The sequence below is a fragment of the Falco cherrug genome, chromosome 5, assembly GCF_023634085.1.
Source record: "Falco cherrug isolate bFalChe1 chromosome 5, bFalChe1.pri, whole genome shotgun sequence".
In the NCBI taxonomy this organism is placed as follows: Eukaryota; Metazoa; Chordata; class Aves; order Falconiformes; family Falconidae; genus Falco; species Falco cherrug.
The window spans coordinates 15781763-15806519 of NC_073701.1; the positions used below are offsets into that span (position 1 = coordinate 15781763).

The following is a 24757-nucleotide window of genomic DNA, read 5'->3' on the forward strand; positions in this document are numbered from 1 at the left end:
GGGCTGGGGCACGACCTCCCGGCTGTGGGCGGCCATCGAGCCTCTGACGGGCTAATCAAGCCTAACACTGCCAGGCACCCGCAGGGTGTGACGGGAGGCCAAGCACACCCTGCCATCAGGGGACACCGCTGCTTCCAGCAACCTCTCCAGCAAAGCCTGGAGAGCAGCAGCCGAGGATCCCTGGGGGATAACTGCTGCAGGCAACAGCCTGCTCCCTGCAAGAGCAGCGCCAAGTGCCTCCATGCACCCTCAGCGTTTCCCAGATGCTCTGTCCCCAAAACTGGCAGTCCCTGTGACTGCTACGTGCCTCTCCTGAGCTGGAGACAAAAGGTCTGCTAAGGCTGAAGAAAAACATGTCCTTCAGCAGCGTTTTAACATTGTTGTACATTTTATTTCCTTCACTCCAGAGGAGAAATAGCTAACGGAAGGCTGAAGCCACTAACAAACCTGCTGCTGCACAGGAGCCTCACACCACTGCCCAGCCACCCACCACCAGACCCCTCTTGTTTCCCCACTTGCACAGCCAAGTTCTGCTCACTGCCACGTCCCACAGCAAAGCAGCCACTTGCCCACAGCAGCACCTCTAACCAGGGCTGGAGAGTGGGTATCTCCAGCTTGCCTCTGCCAAAGTACACACTTTGGTCAGAAAAACTCTTTTACAGAAAGAAAAGGCCACAAAGAAATGTTCAGTGGTGCAGGCCACTCAGCATTGGCCACTGGCATGAGGAGAAGCCCCTCAGAGCTGCAGCCTGCCCAGAGAGACCAGGTTACCACCAGCAGCACCTACCTGTATGACTCCACACCACAAAAAGGCTCGCACCAGCCAAGCACCACAGAACATCCAGGCAATCAAAATACAATATAAATAACCCTCAGTACACAGAAAGTGAGTTTCATGTAAAATCAGACTATAGAAGAAGAAACACTGCCTGTCCCTGGATTTTCTTCCTCACCCATCTTTCTTTTCAGTTTTTTCTTGCTTTGAAGCCCCTATAAATATGGACGCTCACCAGTAACATGTGCTGCTCATTAGCACATCCTCAAGCCCACCTGAGCTACTTGGCCCCTTCAAATCGCCTGCCCTGAGGCCAGCCTGCTGCTATTGCCAAGAAACAGGGGCTTGCTGGGGGAGGGGGAAGCTCCAGGGGAGCCCTTTTAGAGCAGGGCACAAAAGCTGTTTGCTAGAAGCATGAGGAAGCAGGACAAGGGAAATGAAAGATGGGAATCAGTCAGAGCAAGGGAAGGAAGAAGAGGTTTGTAGACTGTACTAGCTATTTCTATCCTAGGGCTTGGCATGGAGCCTGTGAGAGCAGAAATAGAGTTTCTGTACTCAAAGGATGAAGAAGTAGGGAAGAGCAGAGAGAGGGCTGAGGCTAGGCAAAAGGGCAGAAGAGAAAGGAAAGAAGGAAGCAATTCATATGGGCCATCTTTTGCATTGGCAACTGGCATGAAGCCTGCAAGGCTAGAAATAGATCGCACTTAAGAAAAAAAAAATTGAACTTCTTCAGAATTCAGTCATTTGTTTGATTAAGGCATTACTGTGTGAAGTGCTTATGTCTCTGTGCAATTACTGTTTTTATCTGGATGATATGCAGCAGGTCGTGAGCAGTAAGGGATGTTCCAAACACAGGAAAATGAAAATCAGATTTTAAAAAAATCCATTTTCTAAAAAATAATTTTCTTCTGGTTTTGAATTTTTCTATGCAAAAGGCTGTCATGCATTATTATGCTGTGAAAAGAGTCATAAAAAGAATTTTGTATTATATCAATACTTAAAATATGCAAATATGATGTCTTCACAACGCCCCAAAATTATGCTTGGCATGAATTCTTAGCAACAATACAAATATCATCATCTTCAAATAAGCAGGTATAACATGCTGCTCAAATAGCTGTAAAAACAACCTCATCACTGCTCTGAGAGCATCATGATTTCATCTTTGATGTGGGTAGATTTTAAGTAGGAAAGGGAAGAAAGTTGTCTTAAACATCAGGGTATATTGGGATGAGCCTTAGTGGAGCAACTGCATATTTAACATGGAAAGGAGACCTGCTGGCACGCACTTAGAGCTGCTGCTGTTACAAAAACCCAGTTCTGGTACTGTGCGGGCAGAACCATGGGGGCTGAGTGCTGTGGCACAGCCTCTTCCTACCCTCCCAAATCCCCACTGAAACAGGGTTATCCCCAGGCTGCCATCAAATGTGTTTGAGCCTTCTGTCAGCTGGTGTCTGTCTCTATCAATACATGTAAATTGGCTGTGATTTAAAAAAAAAAAAAAGGTGAGGGATAGTAAAAATAGTCTAACACAAATGTTTATGGTGGGGTGGGTACCCTTTTGCATCTTTCTGTGTAAGTATTGGTACACGCCTTGATTCTGATCTCATTAAATCAACAATGTGCCACAACTCCTCTGGCTTCAGGTGATTTATCCATTTATCCCAGCACTGGAGATCAGGATCAGACCTCAACACTTTATCTTCTTTCTTTCTTTTTTTTTTTTTTTTCTCTGCAATCAGGTTTTCAAAAAAGTACCAGCTATTTCTGCTCACTCCAGAGCAGGAGTGGCGGGAGGGTTTTGCCCGAGGAACAATGCATCTTTCTTCATACACTGTACAGAATTCCCATCTTGTGCATTAGAATAGATGTTGAAACAGTTCTAATTAACATTTTTAATTTGCATTTTAATTGCCTGCCAGGGTGTGAAATGACATGTCTGGGTAAAGGAGCATTTTTCTTAGTTCCAGTGGTTTGCACAGTCCCAGCAAGGTGATAGGGGCAGAAGTACCCTGGCCACTGGTCATTTTGCAGAAGGCAAGGTCTGATCCAAAGCCCAGGAATTTAAGTTGCAAGTGTTCACACAGGTGTGTATTTGTTGTTTATTTCTAATGAATGGGATTCACGTACTTCATTTTTGTCTGAAGATACACATCATATCTTGATTTTTGAATTGCCAGTTGCAAAGAATCAGCACAATCGTTTGAAAGTTGTTTTATTGAAACACTATATACCCACATATGAATGCATATATATGTATTTTTAAGATGATGTCACTTAAGATATGAATTCACCCCTGTGCAGGTTCTAGCTTGTGTACCCTGCAATTACGTAAAGGTCACAGTAAAATCATTCTGAACCTTTTCTTTTTTCAGCAAGAGTGAGCTCCCCAGATTCTGACATCTTGGGGCAAATTTTCCATCCCTTTTTCCATTTCCACAGGTCCTCCTGGTGTTGATTCCGACTTCTCAAAATCATGCTAGAGTAGGAGTTGCCCGAACTGGTGCATTTTCAAATCTCAGCCATGGGGATGCCAAATGCAAAGGACGTCTAACTCCCTTCTGCTGGCTTTACCCACTCAACGGCTGCATTAGCTTTCCTGGCTGCAGCACCAGCAATTTCTGCCAGCCAGACCCATATCCAAGTGCTTTTTTTTTTAGAGCTTTTCTCCCCAAGGCAAATTCAGTACGGCCCGTATTCTTGAGTTTAGGGATATGACTTCATATATGGCCATATGAAATGTAGACCGATTTGCTGCACCTCATTTTCTAAAAAAATATCTAGATCAGAATGTACCTACAAACCATCCTATTCAGTATTTCTTGCAGTCCGACACTTGGTTCATCTACAAAAAAGTGTCAGTAACACCTTTTATTTTGGGGAGAGACAGGTTTCCGGGTCAAGACCTAGCAGCTAAATCATGTCAGGACAAGAACTGCTTCTTGGAGGAGCCTACAAAGCATATAGCCTCTTAAAGATGATTCCTCATTTAATTACATCAGTTAGGTGGTTTTTAATTCATTTAACGTGTGCCACGTTGAAATTATATCATTATATCAGTTTCCTACTCAAAATACTAGTCAATGGTGCCAAGTCATGTGCCTTACAGAAGTCTATTACCTTAACACTATTTCATTTGTCATCCAAACTTGTAATCTCATAAAAAGATATCAAATTAGTTTGAGAAGATCCATTTTACTCAAACCCACCTTGATTAACATTTAATTTTATTAGCCCCTTTTAATTCTTTATTACTTAAGTCTTGCACAATCAATCCCATCACTGCTTTATTCCGGGTATCAAAGTCAGGCTAATGCTCTCTCACTTTGGCCATCTTCTTTCCATTTTTAAAATATTGGCACAATTTCAGCTTTCTCTGGACTACTGACACTTCTCTCATGTCCTAACGTGTCTGAAAATTCATTATTAGCAGTTTTAAAAGCTCCTTAGCCAACTTTTCAAATACAAACTTCTGATTCAAAAAATTTGGTAATTGCTGTTTAACCTGCTGTGCAAGGACTATCACCAGGCCATTTTGTCTGCACATAGCAAAGACATTTATTTAAAAATTCCACCTTTTTAATAATAGTGTTGATGAATCTCCCGTCCTCATTTGCTTTTGTATTCTTAACACTACCATTTCAAGTCATTGATACTCCATGTGTACATTTGCTTTCCTCATCACTTTTTAACACAAATATCTCCATCAGTTTGGTAAACATTCCCTACCCCCCCAGTCTGCTTTTATTTACTCTCAAAAACAGGAGGGGGCGGGTGGGTGAGGTTAGTTTTGGTCTTTCTTTGGCAAACTTGGTTAAACAGTTTGTAAATACAGTCTATATTTTCCTGCTTAAATGTTTTTTCTCCTAACTCATGTGTTAGCATTTGGCTTTGTGAAATTACCCTTTTGAAAGACGAAGTGTTTAACTGACTTATTCTGTCTCCTTATTTTACGTTCACGCAGTGGATGTGACCAAAGTCATGGCTACCGATACCTCAAGCTGCTTCAGCATTCTCCTTCTGCAAACCAGTTCTCCTCGTCCATCAAGATGAGATATGATGTAGATGTTCTTGCTGGAAGTAGCCTTTTTGTCAGAAAGTTGTCATCTAGGGGCTTTAGAAATTCTGGCAGACTGAAATCTCCAGTTTATACCATTCAGAATGAACTGCCTTACAGTGACAAGTGTGGGTATGTTGCAAACGTTGGTAAGTATTCAAGTAATAGTCATCCTCTCTGGGACTGTGGTGGTTTGACCCTGGCTGGATGCCAGATGCCCACCAAATCTGCTCAGTCACTCCCCTACTCAGCTGGGCAGGGGAGAGAAAATACAACGAAAGGCTGGTGGGTTGAGACAAGGACAGGGACGTCACTCAGCAATTACCGTCACAGGCAGAACAGACCTGACTTGGGGAAATCAGTTTATTATCATTCAAATCAGAGTACAATTATGAGAAATAAACCCAAAACTTAAAACCACCTTCCCGCCACCCCTCCCTTCTTCCCAGCCTCAACTTCACTCCCAATTTGTCTAACTTCTCCCCCCCGAGTGGTGCAGGGGGACAGGGAATGGGAGTTACGGTCAGTTCATCACATGTTCTCTCTCCTGCTCCTTCCTCCTCACACCCTTCCCTGCTCCAGCGTGGGCTGCCTCCTGCAGAGGACAGTTCTCCACAAACTTCTCCAATGTGAGTCCTTCCCACGGGCTGCAGTCCTTCATGAACTGCTCCAGCGTGGGTCCCTTCCATGGGGTGCTGTCCTTCAGGAACAGGCTGCTCCAGCCTGGGTCCCCAGCAGGGTCACAAGTCCTGCAGCGAACCTGCTTCAGCTTGGACTCCTCTCTCCACAGGTCTGCAAGGACCCTGCTCCAGCTCGGGCTTCCCACAGGGTCACAGCCTCCTTTGGGCATCCACCTGCTCTGGCATGAGTTGCAGGTGGACATCTGCTCCACCATGGACCTCCATGGGCTGTGGGGTCACAGCCTGCCTCACCATGGTCTTCACCATGGGCTGCCAGGGAATCTCTGCTCCAGCACCTGGAGCCCCTCCTGCCTCCTTCTGCACTGACCCGGGGGCTGCAGGGCTGCTCCTCATGCATGTTCTCACTTCTCTCTTCTGCTGCCATTTGTTGTGCAGGTTTTTTTCCTCTTTCTTAAATATGTTACCAGAGAGGCACCGCCACCACGGCTGATGGGCTCGGCCTTGGCCAGCGGTGGGTCCACCTCGGAGCGGCTGGCATTGGCTCCATCAGACAGAGGGAAGCTTCCAGCAGCTTCGCACAGAAGCCTCCCCTGCAGGCCCCCCGCTACCAAAACCTTGCCATGCAAACCCAATACAAGGTATGACTTATAAAGTTCAATTGAATTTAATAGTGTTGAGTGCGTATCATCTGTAGGGACACCACGAGCTTTACTTCTTGGGTCCAGTGGATGAATAAATATTGCAGTTGACTGACTTCATGGTTGCCAGCATCACCATTTTATACTGTGAGCCAGTTTTATTTCCCTTTTGCTGAGCTGATCTTTTCTAAAGAGATTATAAACAACTTAACATTCCTGTCATGTGTCATCCTATTAGGTTTCATTAATATCAGCTAGTTCAAATGCATGTTTCTAAACAAGCAATTTCTATTCCTTACATTTATTACCTGGGCTTTTAATCTTGATACATAATCAATTTATGAATTTCTGCACAGCATAGTCTTTGTCTCTGTTATACTTTGGCAACACAAAGATTTTGTGGAGTCTTAGGGTTTGGTACTCCCTTCTTTTCACACACTTCTGTTAATCAAAACCCCTCCTTGCAGCTCCACACAGCCTGGTCTTCTACAGAAGAGGCGCTCTTCCAAACTGTGCAGTTCTTCTCGTGTCTTAAAACCCCAAATTCTTTAACTTATACATCGTAGTTAAACAGCATTTTTCACTGCCAGGCCCATGCATCTTCTGACTTCCTTCTTTTACTTCCGAGGATACCTCGGACATCCCTCTCTCTCAGCTCGTGGCATGTTTACTAAGCTGCATCACGATTCAGTGCAGCAAAGTCTTCTGATTTCATGAAGTGTTGTCCTTTGTGCTGTGACTCTGTGTCATTTCATCACTCTGGTGCCAGCCTGTCCCTTGGAGAATAGTTCTTCCTCCTCTCCTCCATACAACAGGAATCGATCTGCCTCCCTGGTTTTGCCTTTCTGTGCTTCTCCCAAGCACGCAGTGAGGGGATAGTCTGCATTTCACTGTCCCAGTAGAAAACATTTCTCAGACTTGCCTTATGGAAACGGTAAAGGCTGTGCACTGTATTCACTTATCAAAGGCAATCATCAGTCGAACAACTTCTAAAGCAAAATCCCTCCCCACAGAAGGAAGCTTTTTGCTTGCTATAGCTCCAGTTCCTGCATTTGAAGTCTCATCTTCTAGCTAAACATGAACCAAAGCACCACGGTTTGCAAATAGCTGCCTAGCGCAGCATGCTGAGCGTCTGACTCTCACAGGAATGAAACTCCAGTGACCCAGGGGCACAAACCTGAGCCCTGCTGAGGAGCCGTCCCGCTTTGAAGATGTATTCCCTTGGAAAGCTGAAATGTCCCTTGGAAAACAGCCACAAAAATAAAGTGCAAGTAAGTTGTAAATTCAGATGTAATGAACACAATCTTCCGTTAAAACATGGTTAAGTTTGTTTCCCCTGGATAGGAGCTGCTCTGACATGGCCAGGAAAAGCGAAGGTCCAGCACAGCAGGTACGTCGCTTGACTACTCCCGCTCAGCTAGAAAAGGGTACAGTGCAGACACAAACATGGCTACTCCCGAAAAATTGCATGAACCTTAGGGTGTGGTCACACGAGGATGCTCTTGGCTCAAACTTATTTAGATGCTTGTTTTGCTGAGGTCAGTGCTCATACTTCTGCTGACTTCCATAGAACCAAGACATTTTCCAGCACACAATTCCTCAGAGTAGGTTTTCTTTCTGCTTTCCCAAAACAACCAAAGTAGATCAAGCTCTGGCACTGAAGACATCAGAGCAGAAGAAAGAAAAACATCCAGCTCCAGGGGTTTGCTGTGGTTCCCCACGTACACTGTGTTTTGGAGTGGCTGGGACAGCCAGACAGACATGCCGGCTGTCTGGAGGCCACATGCCAGCTCTGAGCCAGCCACCGTGCAGGACGTCACCATGCAGGATGTCACTGCGTAGCCACATGGGCAGGGGCCACTGGGGACGGGGAGCAGTGCAGGTGGCTTCCCTTGGGAACGCAGGGCAGAAGCTATTTTGCACCATGAGGGTGGTCAAACACCAACACAGATGCCCAGAGCAGAGAAGAGCTCTCCATCTTTGGAAATGCTCAAAACTCAGCTGGAGGAGCCCTGAGCAGCTGCCTGGCTGGATGTGCTTAGAGCCAGGGGTTGGGCTGGTACCACCAGAGGTTCTCCAGCCTGAGAACTCAGAAACAAGACCTGGGTCTTCTTGCTCCTCACAAAGCTGGTTTCCAGACTCAGCGAACCTTGGGCTTCTGAACAGAGTCTTGCACAGATTCAGCTCAGCTTTGCACTCCCACTGGTATCAGCATCTTCTTCTTGTGGCAATAGCTTGGCAGTCCTCTGTAGCCATGTTGTGCTGGTTTTGGCTGGGAGAGAGTTTATTTTCCTCATAGTAGTTAGTGTGGAGCCATGTTTTGGATTTGTGCTGGAAAGTGCTAATAGTGCAGAGGTGTTTTAGTTGCTGCTGAGCAGTGCTTACATGGAGCCAAGGCCTTCTCTTTATTATCCCACCCCACCAGTCAGGAGGCTGGGTGTGCACAAGGGGTTGGGAGGGGACACGGCCGGGACAGCTGACCCCAGCTGACTGAAGGGACATTCCATATCATATGACACCATGCTCAGCATATAAACCTGGGGGAAGAAGGAAGCAGGGAAGTTCAGAGTGATGGCGTTTGTCTTCCCAAGTCACTGTTAATCGTGACGGAGCCCGGCTTTCCTGGAGATGGCTGAACACCTGCCTGCCTCTGGGAAGTGGTGAAGGAATTCCTTGTTTTGCCTTGGTGCATGCACAGCTTTTGCTTTACCTGCTAAACTGTCTTTATCTCAACCCTTGAGTTTTCTCACTTTTACTCTTCCGATTCTCTTTCCCATCCCACCAGGGAGCTCAGAGTGAGTGAGCGGCTGTGTGGTACCTGGTTGCCAGCTGGGGTTAAACCACGACACAGGTACACAGGAAAGGAAAAACCACTGTGAAGTCACTGAGAAGTCAAGAGAAGTAACTGCCTTTTACATCTACAAGAAAGTTTTGAAGAATAAAACCATTCTTTTTTTTCTTTATTAAAAAATAAAACCCCTGCATATCACCTTCCTATTTCAACTCCACATGTGGGCTGTGAGTTCCTGATGATTTTTAGACCAACACCGCAACTGCTGAACACAACCGCTGTTAATAACGCCAGTGCAGAGACTACTGAGACAATGCTGTACTTTAAAGGACACTCTTCTATTTCACTCAGAAACAGAAATGAAGCCAATAGGGAGTACAAAACATCACCATCACTTCTGAAAGCCCCATTCAAGTAATTTGCTTTCATACATTTTGTTGCTTTCCATCTCCCAGCTTTGAGTTCCTTTTGTTGTTTCTAATAGATAATACCAGCTTCAAAGTTTGGAGGAACCGTTCCTCCTCCGCCGCTGTTGTCCTTTTTTCTTTTATTCCTTTAGCAAATGTTGATTTTCTTTATCTTTTTTGCAAGTTAAAAGGAGATGCTTTAACAAAGCAAAGCACGCGCAGGATCCAAGAGAGGCGGGCACCTCATGCTGCAGCATCGTGAGCTCACCGAGGGGTGACAGGACCCTTTCCTGCCCAGCAAAGTCAGCTGCACCCTCTGCCCCTCTGGTCTGCCCAGCCCTGGGGCTCTGCAGCGGAGATCTGTGCACAGAACGTTCCTATACCTTTAAGGGATAAAATATGCTTGGTAGCAGGTGAGTTAAAAGCAGTTAAGAAATCCTCTACTTGTAACTTAGAAGTGAGCACAGTATTTCCAAATCTGCCACAGCGTGAGTGAGCACTTGCTGGCTACAGCTGCCACGCAACCAGCTCAGGCCGTGTCGGCTCCAGGGCAACACACTGATGTAAAGCTAAAGGCAGCTGATCAAGTGTCTTCATCATAGGTTGCTGAGTGCCTTGTCTGTATTTTCATGATTGATTACTTGCCTAACTTTCTTAGGTGTTGGGAGGAACAATGAATCAATCCAAGCGTTTTCAGAGCCGGGACTGCTAATTGCATGAGCTCTGTTTACCACTCAAGAGCTCCAGTTTTGACAAGTCTCTTGACCGCGTGTTAATACATATGATTAATTATTGTTACGGGCATCCACAGAAATGAACCAGATAGGTAACACTTCAGAGCTATTATTTCTTTCTGAACAAGCAATAAACATAATTATGCAAACACTGTGTTACAAGCATAACAGGCAGGGCTAGAAGGTCTTTGGAAGGTGTGTAGGTAAACCATCACTCCCCAGCAATGGGCACCTGGAACGCAGAGGCTGAAAATGATGGGGTGGCAGGTTTGAAGCAGTTACTTCTCTTGACTCCTTGGTGGCTTCACAGTGGCTCTTCCTTTCTTGTGTATGTGGCTACAGAGGACTTCAAATAAGGGCAGAGGTGCTATATCACCTGGCATGTGAATGTGGGGTGGAAATCCCAGTCAGAGTGCTGCGGGAAGGCCACAAGGTTATAGAGGTGCCAAACATTTACACCTTTTCACAAACAGATGGGACAAACTCCAGTGCTGGGAGGCTGGGGGACCCTGCTGGGCACTTGTCTCTGGAGGTTTGCCTGGCTCTGCCAGGCTTCACCTTGGACACCCTGGTGAAAAGCTGCCTTTGCTCTGGCTGGTGGTGGCATTTGTTGCCCCCGGCACAGGGCTTTGCCCTCCCAACAGAGAGAACCTACCCAATATGCAGGTACCCGCTCACCTGGAGAGGCTTGGGGTGATGATGGGAGATGTCCCCAGGCTCAGCTCAAGCAGAAGGACCTGCCCCCTTGTCCTACACTGCTGTTGGCTTGTTGCAGGTCCTTGGAGCTGGTGCTGCTGGGGAAGGCAGCAGGGTGTCTGTGGGATCAAAAGCAAGACCAGGCTGGGTTAAGACTCACACGTCATCCCTGGGCAGACCATAAAGGTATCCAGAGAGGGGGTGCCCGTGGCAAGAAGCTGCTTGCGGAGCACCACCACGAGTGGCATGAAGTGGTGGGGACCAACAGGACCAACCGTGGGAAGCAGAGGAGTCAGTGTCAAAGGAAAGGTAATCGGCAGCCAGCACACGTCCATGTGAAGCAGCTCTGTTCATTTTGAAATATCAGATAACAGATGCAATCAGAATGGCTGCGCCATGCGACAGCCTTATAAAACAATAGAAGAAGTATAAATACAGGCTTAATTGCTCACTCCTCTTAAATTGCTTTATCCTGCGTAACTTCATTATTTCTAGAAAATTTGGTCCAGGCCATTATGGTGGGAAGTAAAGTTTGCAGGAGGCTATGAAATTTCCCACTGCAGCAGCAGCAGACTGCCAGGGTGGGTTATTACACCGTGCAGATGAGAATATTTCTGCCTGTGCAAAGCCCTCCATCAGCACGCCCGAGGTGCGGCACAGCGCTGTGCACCTGCGGAACCGACCATTGCTTCTTTGCACCCCTTGTCTCTCAGTGGAGAGGCAGCATCACCGATCTGAAACAAAAACCCGAAAGGACACGGGCAAGCCTCTCTCCAAAATGCACAGCACACACCACCCGGGCTGCCTGGCTCTGTACAGAGCGAGACACCTACCCCACGCCATCAGCTTTGGCCCCACGTACCCACAGGCAGGGTCCCTGCCGAGGCACACGCTGCAGCATCCTCAGCTGTTCCCTCACGAACAACAGGGCACTTGTTGGGGGAGGGCACCCCAGGACCCTCTGTGACCCCTTCCCCACTCCAGTGGCCTCTGTGGAAAGGTTTGTACGACCAAAGTCAACATTCCGTAATATTCCTGAGTTGCACTCATCAGGGAGCCGGGCCAGCCCTAATCGCAGTGGGGGAAGGGGCGATTGAGGCTGGGCTGGTGGCAGGGTGCTTCAGTGTCACCTTTGACTCCCCCAAGCCTTTGCCAGGTATTGGGTACCTCACTGGTGGGGCAGAGCGTTTTCCTTACCCTAATTTTGAAGTTTAACACTACCATAAGCCATTGCAGTATGTTTGTAGCATCCAGCATTTTCCCATCTGGCCCTCTCCAAGCTGCTCATCCCATCCAGAAAGCAGAAAGCATTGCAAGAAAAATGTAACGAGAGCAAGCGAAATGGCAAACCCGTCTGGGTCATAGTTCCCTGCGGCTGTCCCCCTCCCCGCCAGGCTCCCTGCGAGCCGGCAGCACAACCTCACCGTGCAATGGTGCTCCCCGGGCAAAACCAGGGAAGAAGCAGCCGCGCCACCAGGTTTGCTCTGAAGGAGTGAAGAGCCTCTTCTCCGGTGGCAAGAAGCAATTTGTCCACTAATGGGGCCCAGCTTGCACCGAGCGGGAGCGAATGGCACCAGCGTGAGGGCATGTTGTGTGCTGGCCCGGCGGCAGGTAGAGAGGTTAATTACTCTGCTGGGTTCTAGCCCTTCGTGCTCTAGAGGGGGAACACACTTCACTGGGCAGCGGAGAAAACAAAGCCGACCGGTTTGCGGAAAAGAAAAGCCTGTTCCTTTAATCTATTTGAAAGCTTTTGGTACATCAAAGTCCTGGCAAGGAGAGGTGTCTCAGATATAATTAGTGTGGACACTTGCAAAGGTTTTGATAAAGACTTTTGTGAAAGAGCTACTTATGGGAGGTAAAGAAGGATCATGTGTTGGGCACTAGCCAGGAAACAAAAACCCCAAAGCAGGGTGAGGACTGGGTGAACATCACACGGCTCCACACCCCACCCAGCAGCACCCCCAGCCCCGGGGCTGCTCATCAGACACTGCAGGTGAGATGCCCCAAACTGCAAAGCCTGACCAGGGGTGACAAGAACTGCAAAGGGCACCAGCAGAGCCAGGGGAATGGGCCAAACCAGGGGAAAAGGATCCCCCCATGGACACAGCCTGGGTAGGGCTCCCCGGGAGGAAGGGGCTGATGGCTGTGAAAACCGGGCAAGTCCAGATCAGCTGTCACTTCCCAAAGAGAAAACCCGGCTAGGGCCATGGGCAGCTCACCACAGTCCTCCACTGGGGGTTGCAAATATATACTATTACCCTCAAAATCCTGAACAAATAAAGAACAGACATGGATAAAGATCAGGAGAGAAAGTAGCAGGGAACTGTGTCCAAATGCTCAGATAGGAAGGAAGAGGAGGAGGTCCTCTTCTGGCATCACTGCCTCTCACCAGCTCCCGAAGGACACATCAAAAAGAGAGGAGGGGAGTGCTTCTGAGATGGGAAAGTAAGAGGGTTAGAAGTAGTCTAGCTAGAACTGAAATTATTTTAATTTCTAGATAAAGTGAGTAAAAAGCAACATAATGGCAGTATACAAAATAATGGATGGCACAAAGAAGGTACATATAAGTACTCCTGTTTACACTTTTCACATAAAAAGAGAACAAAGGGACAGTCAATAAACCTGAACGACAGCACACGTACAAGGATAAACAAAATACTGTTGTTTTAATGCACTGCGCATAATCACCCAGGGAGCTCACTGTTCCAAAATATCACTAAAATCGCAGATGCAGAGAGACTTGCAAGAAAGGGACAAGAACGTACCTGAAAGAAAAGAACATTTGCAGTTACATTCGCTGTATGTGAGCTCATCAGCAGTGAGCGGTAGTATGGGTTTTTAAGAGAAATTCTCATACAAACAAGAATAAATGGGAGGGGGCAAAGATCCCCGTGGACAGATTATTCCAAAATTTGCCTTCCAAGGAATGTCTTGTTCCTCCCTCCTCTGAAGCATTTACATTGGCTATTGGCAATCAGTGATTAGAGAAGACAAACTACTTCTCATCCCCCCTGGTTCTCCCCCCTGCAGCGAGGCCAGAGCACCTTCCCACCCGCTCTGCCCCGTGCATGGCCCAGAGACGTGGGGTTTCACCTTCCCTCCCCGCAGCCACCTCGCTGGCGGAGCACCCGGCAGGGCCAGCCCGGCACACTGCTGCCACCAGCCTTGCTCCCTGCAGCCACCTCCTTGAAGACCATCATAGTTTTGGAGTCTCTGGCGTCAGGGGCTACCAAATAGCATCATCTGAAAGCCTAAATCTGGTTCCCCAGGCTGGGGTGCAGCTGCACTGGGTGGGGGCAGACAGCTCTCACGCGGGTGCCGAGTCCCAGCTTGCTCGTTTCCTGTAGCCAAGGAACGTTTCACATCCCCAGTCATATGTGACTGAGGGAGGTAAAAATAACCTTGTCTTTTTTTTTTTTTTTTTTGTTGACATGCAGTGATATCTCCCCTATTCATCGTCGAAATGAACCGAAATTAATCTCGGTAACAATTCTGCCTGGTGATGGGAACGCATGCTTAGTGACACACATCAGCACACCTTCGGGGGCAATGCTACCTGGACAAACACCAGTGAAGGTCAGCAATGGGGAGGTGGGGTGGGAAACAACCAGAGCGCGCACGCCTGAATTTAAATCGAGCCAATTGCAAAACTGCCTTTGTGGAAACCCTCCTTGTCATGGCCTCCCTAAGCTGAGGTTGATCAGATTTGAGGCAAGAAGCTCAGGCCTTGACAGTGCCCACGAAGTTAAAATGCAAATGAGTCACCTTGACTTAATCTCCCTGTGAGGTTCGTGTCCTTATGCCCAACTCGGAGCACGAGCCACCCTTCCCACAACTGCCACCCTCTCCCGGAGGACGGCATCCCAGTTCCCGACTGCTTCACAGCGCTGCTGCAGCACTCTCTCATCAGCTCTTCCCTGCCTTGCCGGCGCCTCCGGCACGGCCCCCCACCAAAATCCATCAGTTGCAGGTAGCAGCTGCTGTTCTCCCCCCTCTCCACAACCCCAGTTCCCAATCGCTACCTTCTGCAGATGTGGTGGCTGAAGCCAGCAGACGGAGCAGGGCACCTTCTGCCCATCGCCCCCACCCCTCTGCCAGCTGACCCACAACCTTCCCAGTAACAACTTCAGTGTCCCCCAGGCTGGCTCCTACACCTGGAGAAGACAGGCAGCCTTTCCCACATGGAGCTGAGTGCATGAGGTGGATAGAAAGAGGCTTTATTTTTTGTTGTGTGGGTTTTTTTAAGACTTTATTCGTCTAACATGCTTGACCAAAAATTACAACAACACTCAAGTTATGCCAAAATGATTAAATAATCTTTAAGCTTCCATACCTCAAGTACTTTAAATGATATTTTGAAGTAACAGCTGCTTTTGTATCCTTTCCACATAAAAATACACAGTATTTTGCAGATACCTTAGGAAAAATTATTTTTAAGAGAATAGTTTATGGTCGACATAGAAATTTTGCTGAGGCTAATAAAAGGACCTCTTCCCCCCACTTTAACATTTTAGTCTCTTAAGTGCCGTGAGCAAATGTAAACATTTCAGACTTTAACATACAGCCAATTTCCTGCCACATTTGTTGCAAAACACTTGAATTGTGACTACCTAAGACACTTTTATTCTAACTACACGCTATTGCTCATCTTCCCAGTGATGGCAGGAGTTCATATTCAACTATGAATTTCAATCCTTGCTGATTTAGGAGCTGATCCTGCAATTTCTACCCCAATATTTTTGACAGAAGTGGCCCCCTCTGAATTCATGGCAGACTGCTCATGCACTTGCAAACTATTCACCCAAAAACCAGTTGCAGGCGTCACTGATTGTTTTGGGTTTCGTTTCAGGAAAATGCAGCACACTAGTTCAGACCCCATGTCACCCAACAGCTTACAAGAAATGACAGACCTGTGACTTGTCGTATTTTCTCGTGGTTTGGTGGTTTCTGGAGGGTCTGCGGCACAAGTTACTTACTGGGCTCAACTGTCACCACTCCCAGCAGCAGCTGGCAGAGCTGCTGCCCATGGGAAGCCAGTGCAATGCAAGGTTTCTGCCCACTTTGCTTAGAGTTGAGGCTGACATAGCCTGGTTTTGCAACACAGGTATTCTGAATTGTGTATGCATACAATGTACATGCAGCTGCTACGTGAAGCTCACATTTACATCCATGTATCAGGCAAAAAGTAACATACACAATTATCCAATCATGTGTGCAGACGGGGGCTACGCACAGACCTGTAAACAGCCCCACACTGGTAGTGCGCTAATCTGCCCAGCGTGTGGGAACAAGATTTATGTCCAGACGCTGTCAGCCCCAAATTCAGGATGTCCACATTCAGAATACAGCATAAATACAGAATACAGAATAAATTATCTCCATCAAGGCAAAAAGGCTTCTCTTTAAGCACAGAGATGTTTGCTAGTTCAAGGCAGAAACCCATTTCTTGTAGGGGACATCTGAAGCACTTGTTTTTGGTGGGTTTGTAATCAATTCTCAAGCTTTTGCCTAAGATGGGAGTTCAACACCTCTGCTAACCTGCAGGAAAGCCGCACGGGCAGTACCACGTCCGTTGGCCATCCCAACCAGCTCTTGACATGTCCCCTGCTTTGCCTGGTGTCACATGCAACATGAGAGATGGATTTCAACTTGGTTGATGATTTTGTCTTGGGCCTCTTTCAGCAGTGTCCATGAGCGGGCAAACAGCAACGACAGGTTTTGTTAGGCAACCTCTGCTCTGTACCTACTGCTGTGTACTCGTTACTCATCACGCTTGCGCTACTACATTGCTAACCAAAACTGAATGCCCAAACTCCACCTTGGGATGACCCCTTCCCCTTGACACCCATAACAATCCCCAATGACAAAATGATCACAACAACATTTAATCACTCCTGACTGGGGCAAATTTAAACCAGACATCTCATCATTGGCTGCATGTCCCATTAAACAGTTTTAAACAAATAGTCCCAGCTGGTTTTATTTAAAACACCTCTACTGAACACTGGGTGGGGGGTTTGTGTTTTGGGGTTGTTTTTTTGCTTTTTACATACAATCACATATTGCCTTACCATATGAAAACACAGGTGTTTTTTTTTTCTTCCTTTTTTTTTTTTTTTTAAGGGAAATGTCATCATTTTTTTCACAGGCGAGGCCAGGTTACAAATTCCTGAGTTTATACTGCACTTAACACAGTCTCCCTTCTTGAATGGTGAGCTGTTTACAGCATGCCAGCAATATGCACCATTTCCCTTACCATCTGTAATGCCAGATGTAGTAAAACTTCATTTCAGTACAGTGAATTAGGGCCTCTATTGCATTGGTTTTGAATAGATGCAAAGACTTAGACCTGGAGGACTTAAAGTAATAGCCTTCCTCCTGTGACTGGTCATTTGTACACCATCTTTTACATTTGCCATGTTAATTACGGGAAAACATCTTCACCATAATTTTTTCTTTACCAAGAGCTCACTGGGAAACATCTGAAATGAGGAAATCCTAGTCTAAACACTTAAGTTTAAACTGCAAACTTTCTTAAAGAAACACTTCTTTGAAAGACATTGTTCCTTTAATAAGTCAAATATAATGTACGGTATATACAAAAGTCCCTACTTAAGAGAGATATATATATATGTATATGTATATATATATGTGGAATGCATTCACTTTTCTGTGTTCACAAATATTTTAATGGTGAAATGTTAAAAGTCTTTAATCTGTTTCTGGCACCAAAATGTCTTTGTTCCTCATCCACTTTTGTCACTCAAAATTTATCTGTGAAGAGTTAGCAGGGGAAAAAAGAAGAAGGTTTTTGCTTTTTTTGTTGAATGGTTCCCTATTGGGATTCTCAGCCAGCAATATAAAGTTGCTAATGTGTTGGGTACAACTTTAAATCCTCATTATAATCATGTGTTTCTTGGCGTAGGTAAGTCAATAACTATAGGTGGATTAAGTGGCTGATAATTCACAGTGCACACAGATGCATTCACATAGGTAGTAGTTCCATCAGCCATGACACCATAACCTACAAAGGAAGAAAAACTCTGGTTACTTCCATTATTCATTATTAATTTCTTTTTCTTTAAATTATTCACCTTTATCACACAATGCTAAGTGCCACATTTATTACTCAGAAGGAATTTTAAAATTTTCTTCATGCAAAACATAAAGGTCTCCTGAATTAATACCATTCTTGTCCTACAGCAGAACATTTTGTCATCTTTTCAATTGGGTAAGAAAAGCAAAATGGAGCTAGCTAGTGCCTCGCTAGCTAATGGCTATAATCTCTGGCAGCCAGCTCGCCAAATGTCCTTAGAAAGACAAAACACTTTTCTCTGCAAAGCTTTTTTTTCTTAGAAACATCTCAGTTTTGGAAAGGATGAGAAGGTAAGAGCTTAGGGAACTGTAGCATTGAAAAAAACATACTTCTGATCATTTAGGTTTGCAGTCATCAGCGCAGCAACTCCAAGCAATTTTCATCTTTCCACCTTTTTTTCTGGCCTGTGTTGTACATCTTTGAAGCTACCAATGACGAAAAAGTATTGCTTGACTAAGGGGAGTATGTGTACATGTGCACCTGGGTGGGATTTGTCTAGTAGGAACCTCTTCTTCCTAAGTGTTTGAACTTGTTGACCAATTTCCACCAAATCTGATGGAAAGACACTAAAATGCCTGCCCAGGCAGAGAAAAAATGGCTTTATTAATACATGATCTGACAGACAAGGTGAATTCACACCCTAAGACACCATAACATTTCCACAGGAGAAAACACCCTTGTGTATGTCTCGGCAGTGGTGAAAAAGCTTTAACTACATCTCACATCTGACTGGACACCCAAGCCAAACAATTCCAGAGCTAAATCTGCAGAAAATCGAATACAGTGAAATGCTGTTTCAGAAAGTGAAAAAGCCGCCCTTTAACCGCCCTAGTATTATGTAAAAGTAGACACACTCTTCATTGTCAAAAATCTTTTCATGAATGACTAGGAAAAAGCATAAGCTTAATTACACTAGAACTAAAAGGTGAATGTTGGAAACTTGCATTGAAATATTATGATCAATACAAAGAAAAGCACTCACAATCAGAAACGTATGATTTTGGGGAAATCACCTGGCAGAAAGCATTTGTATTAAGATTCAATCTCCCCATTAATGAAGTTAATAGTGAAACTATAGTCATTGCTATACACATTGAGTTCCACCTCTTCAAATCCTAGGTACCTAGGATCCTACAGTTTTTCTGAGTGCAATTTTTTGCCTTACAGAAGCATTGATAGTTGCATAATTTACAAACAAAGAAACAGTAGCCGAATTCCTTTCTTTTTTGTTCGTTAAAATACCCTGAATAATGCAGGTCCTCCTGGACTCCCCATGGAAAACCACACTATAATTAGGGACTAGGGAGGGAAGAAAACTCTGTCAGGTTCCTGTCACAGACATTTCTTTAAATCATTTGCTGTTTGCCGCAGAACAATTGTTCTGTGTAAAACACAAACTGCACAGAGGACAGTCAGCATTGCTGCTGGGACTTTCTGTCTCCTCGGCTACATGTTTGGGGAGAACAGAATCAGCTTGCTAATATGTTCTTTTTGCTGGAAGATTCCTAATGCTACAGTTTTACTCCTGTCCTACTGCTGACAGAGTTTCCTTGGCCATGACCTCAGCCAAGAACTAGCTTTAATGGCTAAACCAGGATTTTCGCTGGAGTTGCTGCCATGCCCCTTGTCACTTCCATGGGTCGATCAGCAGCAAGCCCATGTGTTTGAGGTATTTTTTGCCAGAGACAGCAGTGCAGAGGGGGAACAGGGAAGAAACATCTCTTCTAACCACCTCTTCCTCCTGGATGTTCAGTAAATAACTGCTGCATATGTAGCTATGCTCAGTCAGGGGAAGAACTCATCTGTTCAAATCATGCATTCTCTCTACAAAGAACAGCTTCGTTTGCACAGGCTGTCTGCAATGGGAATTCGCCTCTGCAGAGATTTAGCATCCCACTGCAAAACAGGCTATGCAGTTCCCCATTTGTTTTCTCTAAATTATGATAGTTAACAAGAAGAGTACCTTGTTTCTGTGTTCCGATACCTACTGTGCCAACTGTATTAATTCACAAGATCTACCATTCTGTTGAGGTGCCATTCTTTTCCCTCGGGAGCAAAAGTTGGGTTTGGTCTTAGCAGATGTGATTTTGTTTACCTGCCTGAAGCTTCATGGCTTGCTAACTGTTTGCTTATATCCCCTGCAACCCACCTGGCTTACGATTTCTGAAAAGACAATGAGTTTATTCACAGCTCTCAGAGACTGCTCTAACAGCAAAGGGTTAGGAAAAAGTACTGCCCCATGTTTGTTTACTCTGTGCTTTAACAGCATTTTGGACATTAGCTAGCCACTAATAGCTTACTGCAGACAAGACACATGAGGAGAATGGACTTAATCCCTGAGCTGTAGAATAATAATCTGAATATCTTCTCCACCAATTTTACACCACCACACCTCTCAGCAATGTCACTTCTAACTTAGCATAATGAAAGCCCCCAGCAGCAAGTCAGAGTGGGACTTGAGGGAAGGGTAACGGTTCTTCACAAAACCAGAAGTATCTGTATGCCAGCTACTCCAGTTTTTGCATTTGTTCATTTCTACACTGTTGAGACCCATAGAGATCCTACATCAAAGGCTGGAGCAGTCCCAGAAGCAGAAAACTGGCAGTTGTGGAGCACCTTTTCCTGCCAGTAAGTTAACACTGCCAAGGACTAAGCAGCTGATAATGCGTGCTTACATGCCAGGGGGTACACTTTTGCACAGCCCAGTGGTTTCTTTTGGTGGGGGCACTGCTTGAAGTCCTGCTGCCATGCTATGTGAACAGGACAGGCTTCTCCATAGTAGACAGCATCTACCCTTTGCCTGGAGATGAACTCCTGCTGCCATGAACTTCAGTGGAGCATACTTGTTATCATTTACTGAAGGGAACTAATTTTTTTCCATTTAAAAATCAAATAGTCAAGAGAACCACTTCATTTTGTCTGGGTACAAAATATTTCCCGACAAAGGAAATAAATACATGAATAAATATCTTGAACTTCTACACAAGTCAGTGGTGACATCGCTCTTGATTTCAACTTCACATACACATTGATGAGGAGAGACAACTTTTATTGTAAATTATTGAAGACTAAGCCTTAGAAGCACCCCTCAAAACATCCTTACCCATTTTACGAACACGGAAACTGAGACACAGAGAGCTTACATGAATTATCTTAAATCACAGAGACTCAGCAAAGGAAAATACAATCCATCAATCCTAATATTTAGTCACCTTCTGTAACTACTGGACTTGTGTTCTTATTTTAAAATTCACAGTAATCCTCTCTGTGAAGGAGGTGCCACCCTTTTTTATAGATGTAGAATGTGAAAGAGAATCTGAAGTACAAACATTGAAAAGTGGGTATCTGCCAATTTCTTCTCTATATATGCAGCTCAGAAAGTATCTGAATTCCAGAAGTGCTTCAGTTCAGACATTCAAGTTTGCAAACACTGGCTAAACCAGACAACTTCTGTGTTTCTGTTTTCTAAATAGATATAGAAAGAAATGTGTTCTGACCTTCATGGATATGTCCAAAAACATGAAGCCTTGGCTGTATTCGTCTCTGGACTGTGTTCAGCAGCTCAACACATCCTACCCGTTGCATTTTCTTAGGAACCCAGTCTAGAAAACCTTTGGAAAAGGAAATAAAGCTTTAAAATAAGACAGGTTATCTGAAAAACTGTATTGCTCTACAGCATTTCTGAGATTTCATGTCTCATGGCTTTTCATAAGCAGCCATAGAAGAATTGACATGGAAAAAAACATTTGCCTTTTTAAGTATAAGGAAGGAAAAATACTTGCGGAAAACCATAAAAGCTCATCGAAGAAAAAGGACTATGGTAACTCTTGCCAGTTGTTTTTCAAAAAAAAAACCCAAACACTGCAATTAAAGCATTTGTGTCCTGCTGTTAATGGGAAAACTCAATGTTTTATCTGTTCTTCCTTTAAGAAAATGAGGTGTAATGAGCAGTATGTCCAAAGTGAGTCTCTAAAGAATTTAAACCAACATCTAGCTATTTAAATCTAGTCCTGGGATCTAGATTTTTAAACTGAACACTTTAACTGATGCGATGCAATCTGTGTTGCTAATAATAAAACTGTATTGTTACCACACTGAATCTTACAGTAGCAGAACTCAGGTGCAGAACTCACAGCACGCCAAAAAACAACATCCTCAAGTAAAACTTGTTTAAGCATGTCATGACACAGCAAACCCCACTAGCCTAAATCTATGGACCTCACACAGGAAGAGAAACTCAGCCCTTCTGCAGTAGATGTTTTTCAGCACTATATTTACTTGCACAAAGTTTGTATAAAAATGCATTTTTTATGAATACAGACAAAAATGTACACCAACTTGCTTATATGTCTAAAAACATGCTGCAGGGGGATGCTTACTGCCAACTGAAGTCTCATGTTTCATTCAAAGTAGTAGTATAAGAAGGATGTTGTTGTATTAGAGGGTTTGCAATAACCAATCTTGTTTTCTTTCTGTTGTTCTCCCATTTTTATCAGGCTCAGATTTGGAAATCTAAAATACATAACCGTTCCTTTTTTCTTTAGTTGTTCTGGTACTTTCCCTGGGTGCCTGTCATTGCTTTATAGCCCTTAAATTACCACAAAAGCATGAATATGTTGTGCCTTTAAGAAAACAGTCGTCAGCCAGAGAGGTACAGAGTCTGGACCTAGTTTTCCTGTGTTTATTTTGATGTCCACCCAAGCATGGCCAAATAGCAGCTAACCAACTGGTTTAAAACACCAGAACTGTGGCATTCAAGCTCTTGGAAAAGCTCTCAAATCTGCTAGAGCTTCAGGGGAGGGTCATACATTGAGAAATACCTCTTCAGATGCCAGTGTTTGAAAACTGGGCTCAGTATGCTGTGGGGTTTTATGAAAATGGTAAAAATTTGCGCTTGTATCATAGTTACTCAAGAAAGCTAAGTCCAATTTCCAGAAATGAGCTGGGGCTGTGGCATCCTGAGCGTCAAAAAGAGCAAGTTCTGTTAATGGCCATAGTCTCCTAATTCATTCAGATGCCTCTGAAGATGCTGCTTGGCTCCTGTTGGGATGATGTGCAAAGAGAAAGCCCCACTCAATTACAGACAGAGTAGAGCAATGCTCAGTTCTGGTAACTGATGTTACCAGTCACTCTCGGTATCCAACGCAGGTCAAAATTCACTGTAGGAAATAATAAGCATTGAAGAAGTCAAAGTGAGGCCAGCAACTCCTCTGGAATCCAGTCATGCTTTTTTTCAGAGCAAATGTGTTGTAACGATAGGTTTTGTTACTTCAATGATTTGAAACAGTTAATTGTCAAAATGTCTGTGGTGAACATAAAGCCAAAAGTATTTCCACTTCAAAAACTTCACAAACAAAAATCCATAAAATTAACTTCTCCATTAAATTAAGCATTATTTATGTTGAACATGTTTTTGTTTACATGCATTATCGCCCTTCTGAAGCTTTCCCATATGTTTGCAGCTTATTATGTACACCTGACTACACAAACTAAGAATAATTGATTACACCTAGCTACCAATTAGAGTTCATCTTAGGGTTTTTTTAATGTTTGGTTACTTGAAACAGGTTTCTGCAGCTGTCAGGAAAGTATAAATCTTTGTCATAGACAATCAAGCAGACAGCTACAAATGAAGACTTAAAGGTGAAATTAAATTAAAAACAAACAAAGAAAAGAAAAGTGAACTTTTTGAAAAGAAATAAAAGAATCATAGATGCAGATCTTTAGGAATCAGGGGGAAGACTTAAAAAGTTATACTATACATAAAAGTAATACAAATATGCTGATACAGAAGTGAGCATTAGCACTGATTCCGTACTCATGAATACGGTATTTCATAAGCTATGTCATATACGGCATATCTTTTTTTACAATAAACAGGTTACTCATAAAATGGTCAATAATAGCTGTTTTAACCTTTGTTTTCTCATCCTGTGTGAACCTCCTGTGTATCCCTGCCCTGGTTTCATCCAAAAGCACTACTATAAAACAGGAAAGACAAATTACTCAGAGTTTTGTTACGTGCCTAACTGACACAGAAACACAAAGTCCATTAACTCTTAGTGGTGCTTCTGCATCTGAATCATGCAGGCAATTTTAAATCTATCTAATAATGTAGTATTAATTAGTTTAGAGGGATGCACACTCTTTTGAAGTGAGGGAATGAGAAAGCAGCAAAGAAAATGGATGATGGACAGAATTTAGGCAGCCATGCTGGAGAAAAAAAAAAGAGGAATTTGCAAGAGCGCTGATTACTATTTATGATCATTAGGAACAGCTCTAGTGATGCTGTCCAAGATCAGAACAACAGTAATCAGCTTTCTGGTTAAAATAATTGGCTGGGAGGATCAAGGAGGATCCTGTCTCCCCAAATGTCTGTGGACAGAACCACAAAATAAGGAGGTTCTGTAAGTTAGGCAGAGTGCTAATTCCTTTTGAAATGGCATGTATTTGTTGCCATGGGTGTCACAGAGATCAACAGCTGATGCCCTCAGACAGAGGGTTCTGTGCCTGAGCCATCTATTAATGCATCAATGAGAAAAAGACAATTGAGAACTTTTAAAAAAGAAAATCCTTGAAGGACAGTTGAAGCTTAAGAAAAGAAAAGAAATACTGACACATGGAGATGGGGAGAATTCACGTTATTCCATTACAGTCAGTGGACATGGGCAGCTCTTCCTCAGAATTACTAAAATTATTAAATTACTTTCCAATTACCAAATTTACTCTTAGATTTCTTATTAAAGTATGTCTGTTGAGCACCAGCTCTGCAGTGCTCTCTAGAGGTTCTCCTCCCTCTGCTGATTCCAGAGGCTGCCTGGAGAGGCCTGGTGGCTAAATTAGCAAGGTGGCTGAAGCTGGATGGTGCAAACCCCACTCTCCACTTTCCAACACTGGATTTCAAGCGCTAGATACAAGGATA

General features: G+C 44.5%; 1 protein-coding gene across 2 annotated transcripts in view; it reads right to left on the reverse strand.

Annotated features, from left to right (window-relative positions):
• Positions 1 to 16784: 16784 nt before the first annotated feature.
• MPPED1 (metallophosphoesterase domain containing 1) overlaps positions 16785 to 24757 on the reverse strand; it is a 63851-nt gene continuing 55878 nt past the window's right edge. For both annotated transcript variants that reach the window (XM_055712707.1, XM_055712706.1), the window contains exons 6-7: positions 21333 to 21446; positions 16785 to 17763 (exon numbers count right to left, since the gene is read on the reverse strand). In XM_055712707.1, coding sequence (XP_055568682.1) covers positions 17645 to 17763; positions 21333 to 21446 — 233 coding nt within the window. In that variant the 3' untranslated portion in view covers positions 16785 to 17644. The remainder of the gene's footprint in view (positions 17764 to 21332; positions 21447 to 24757) is intronic.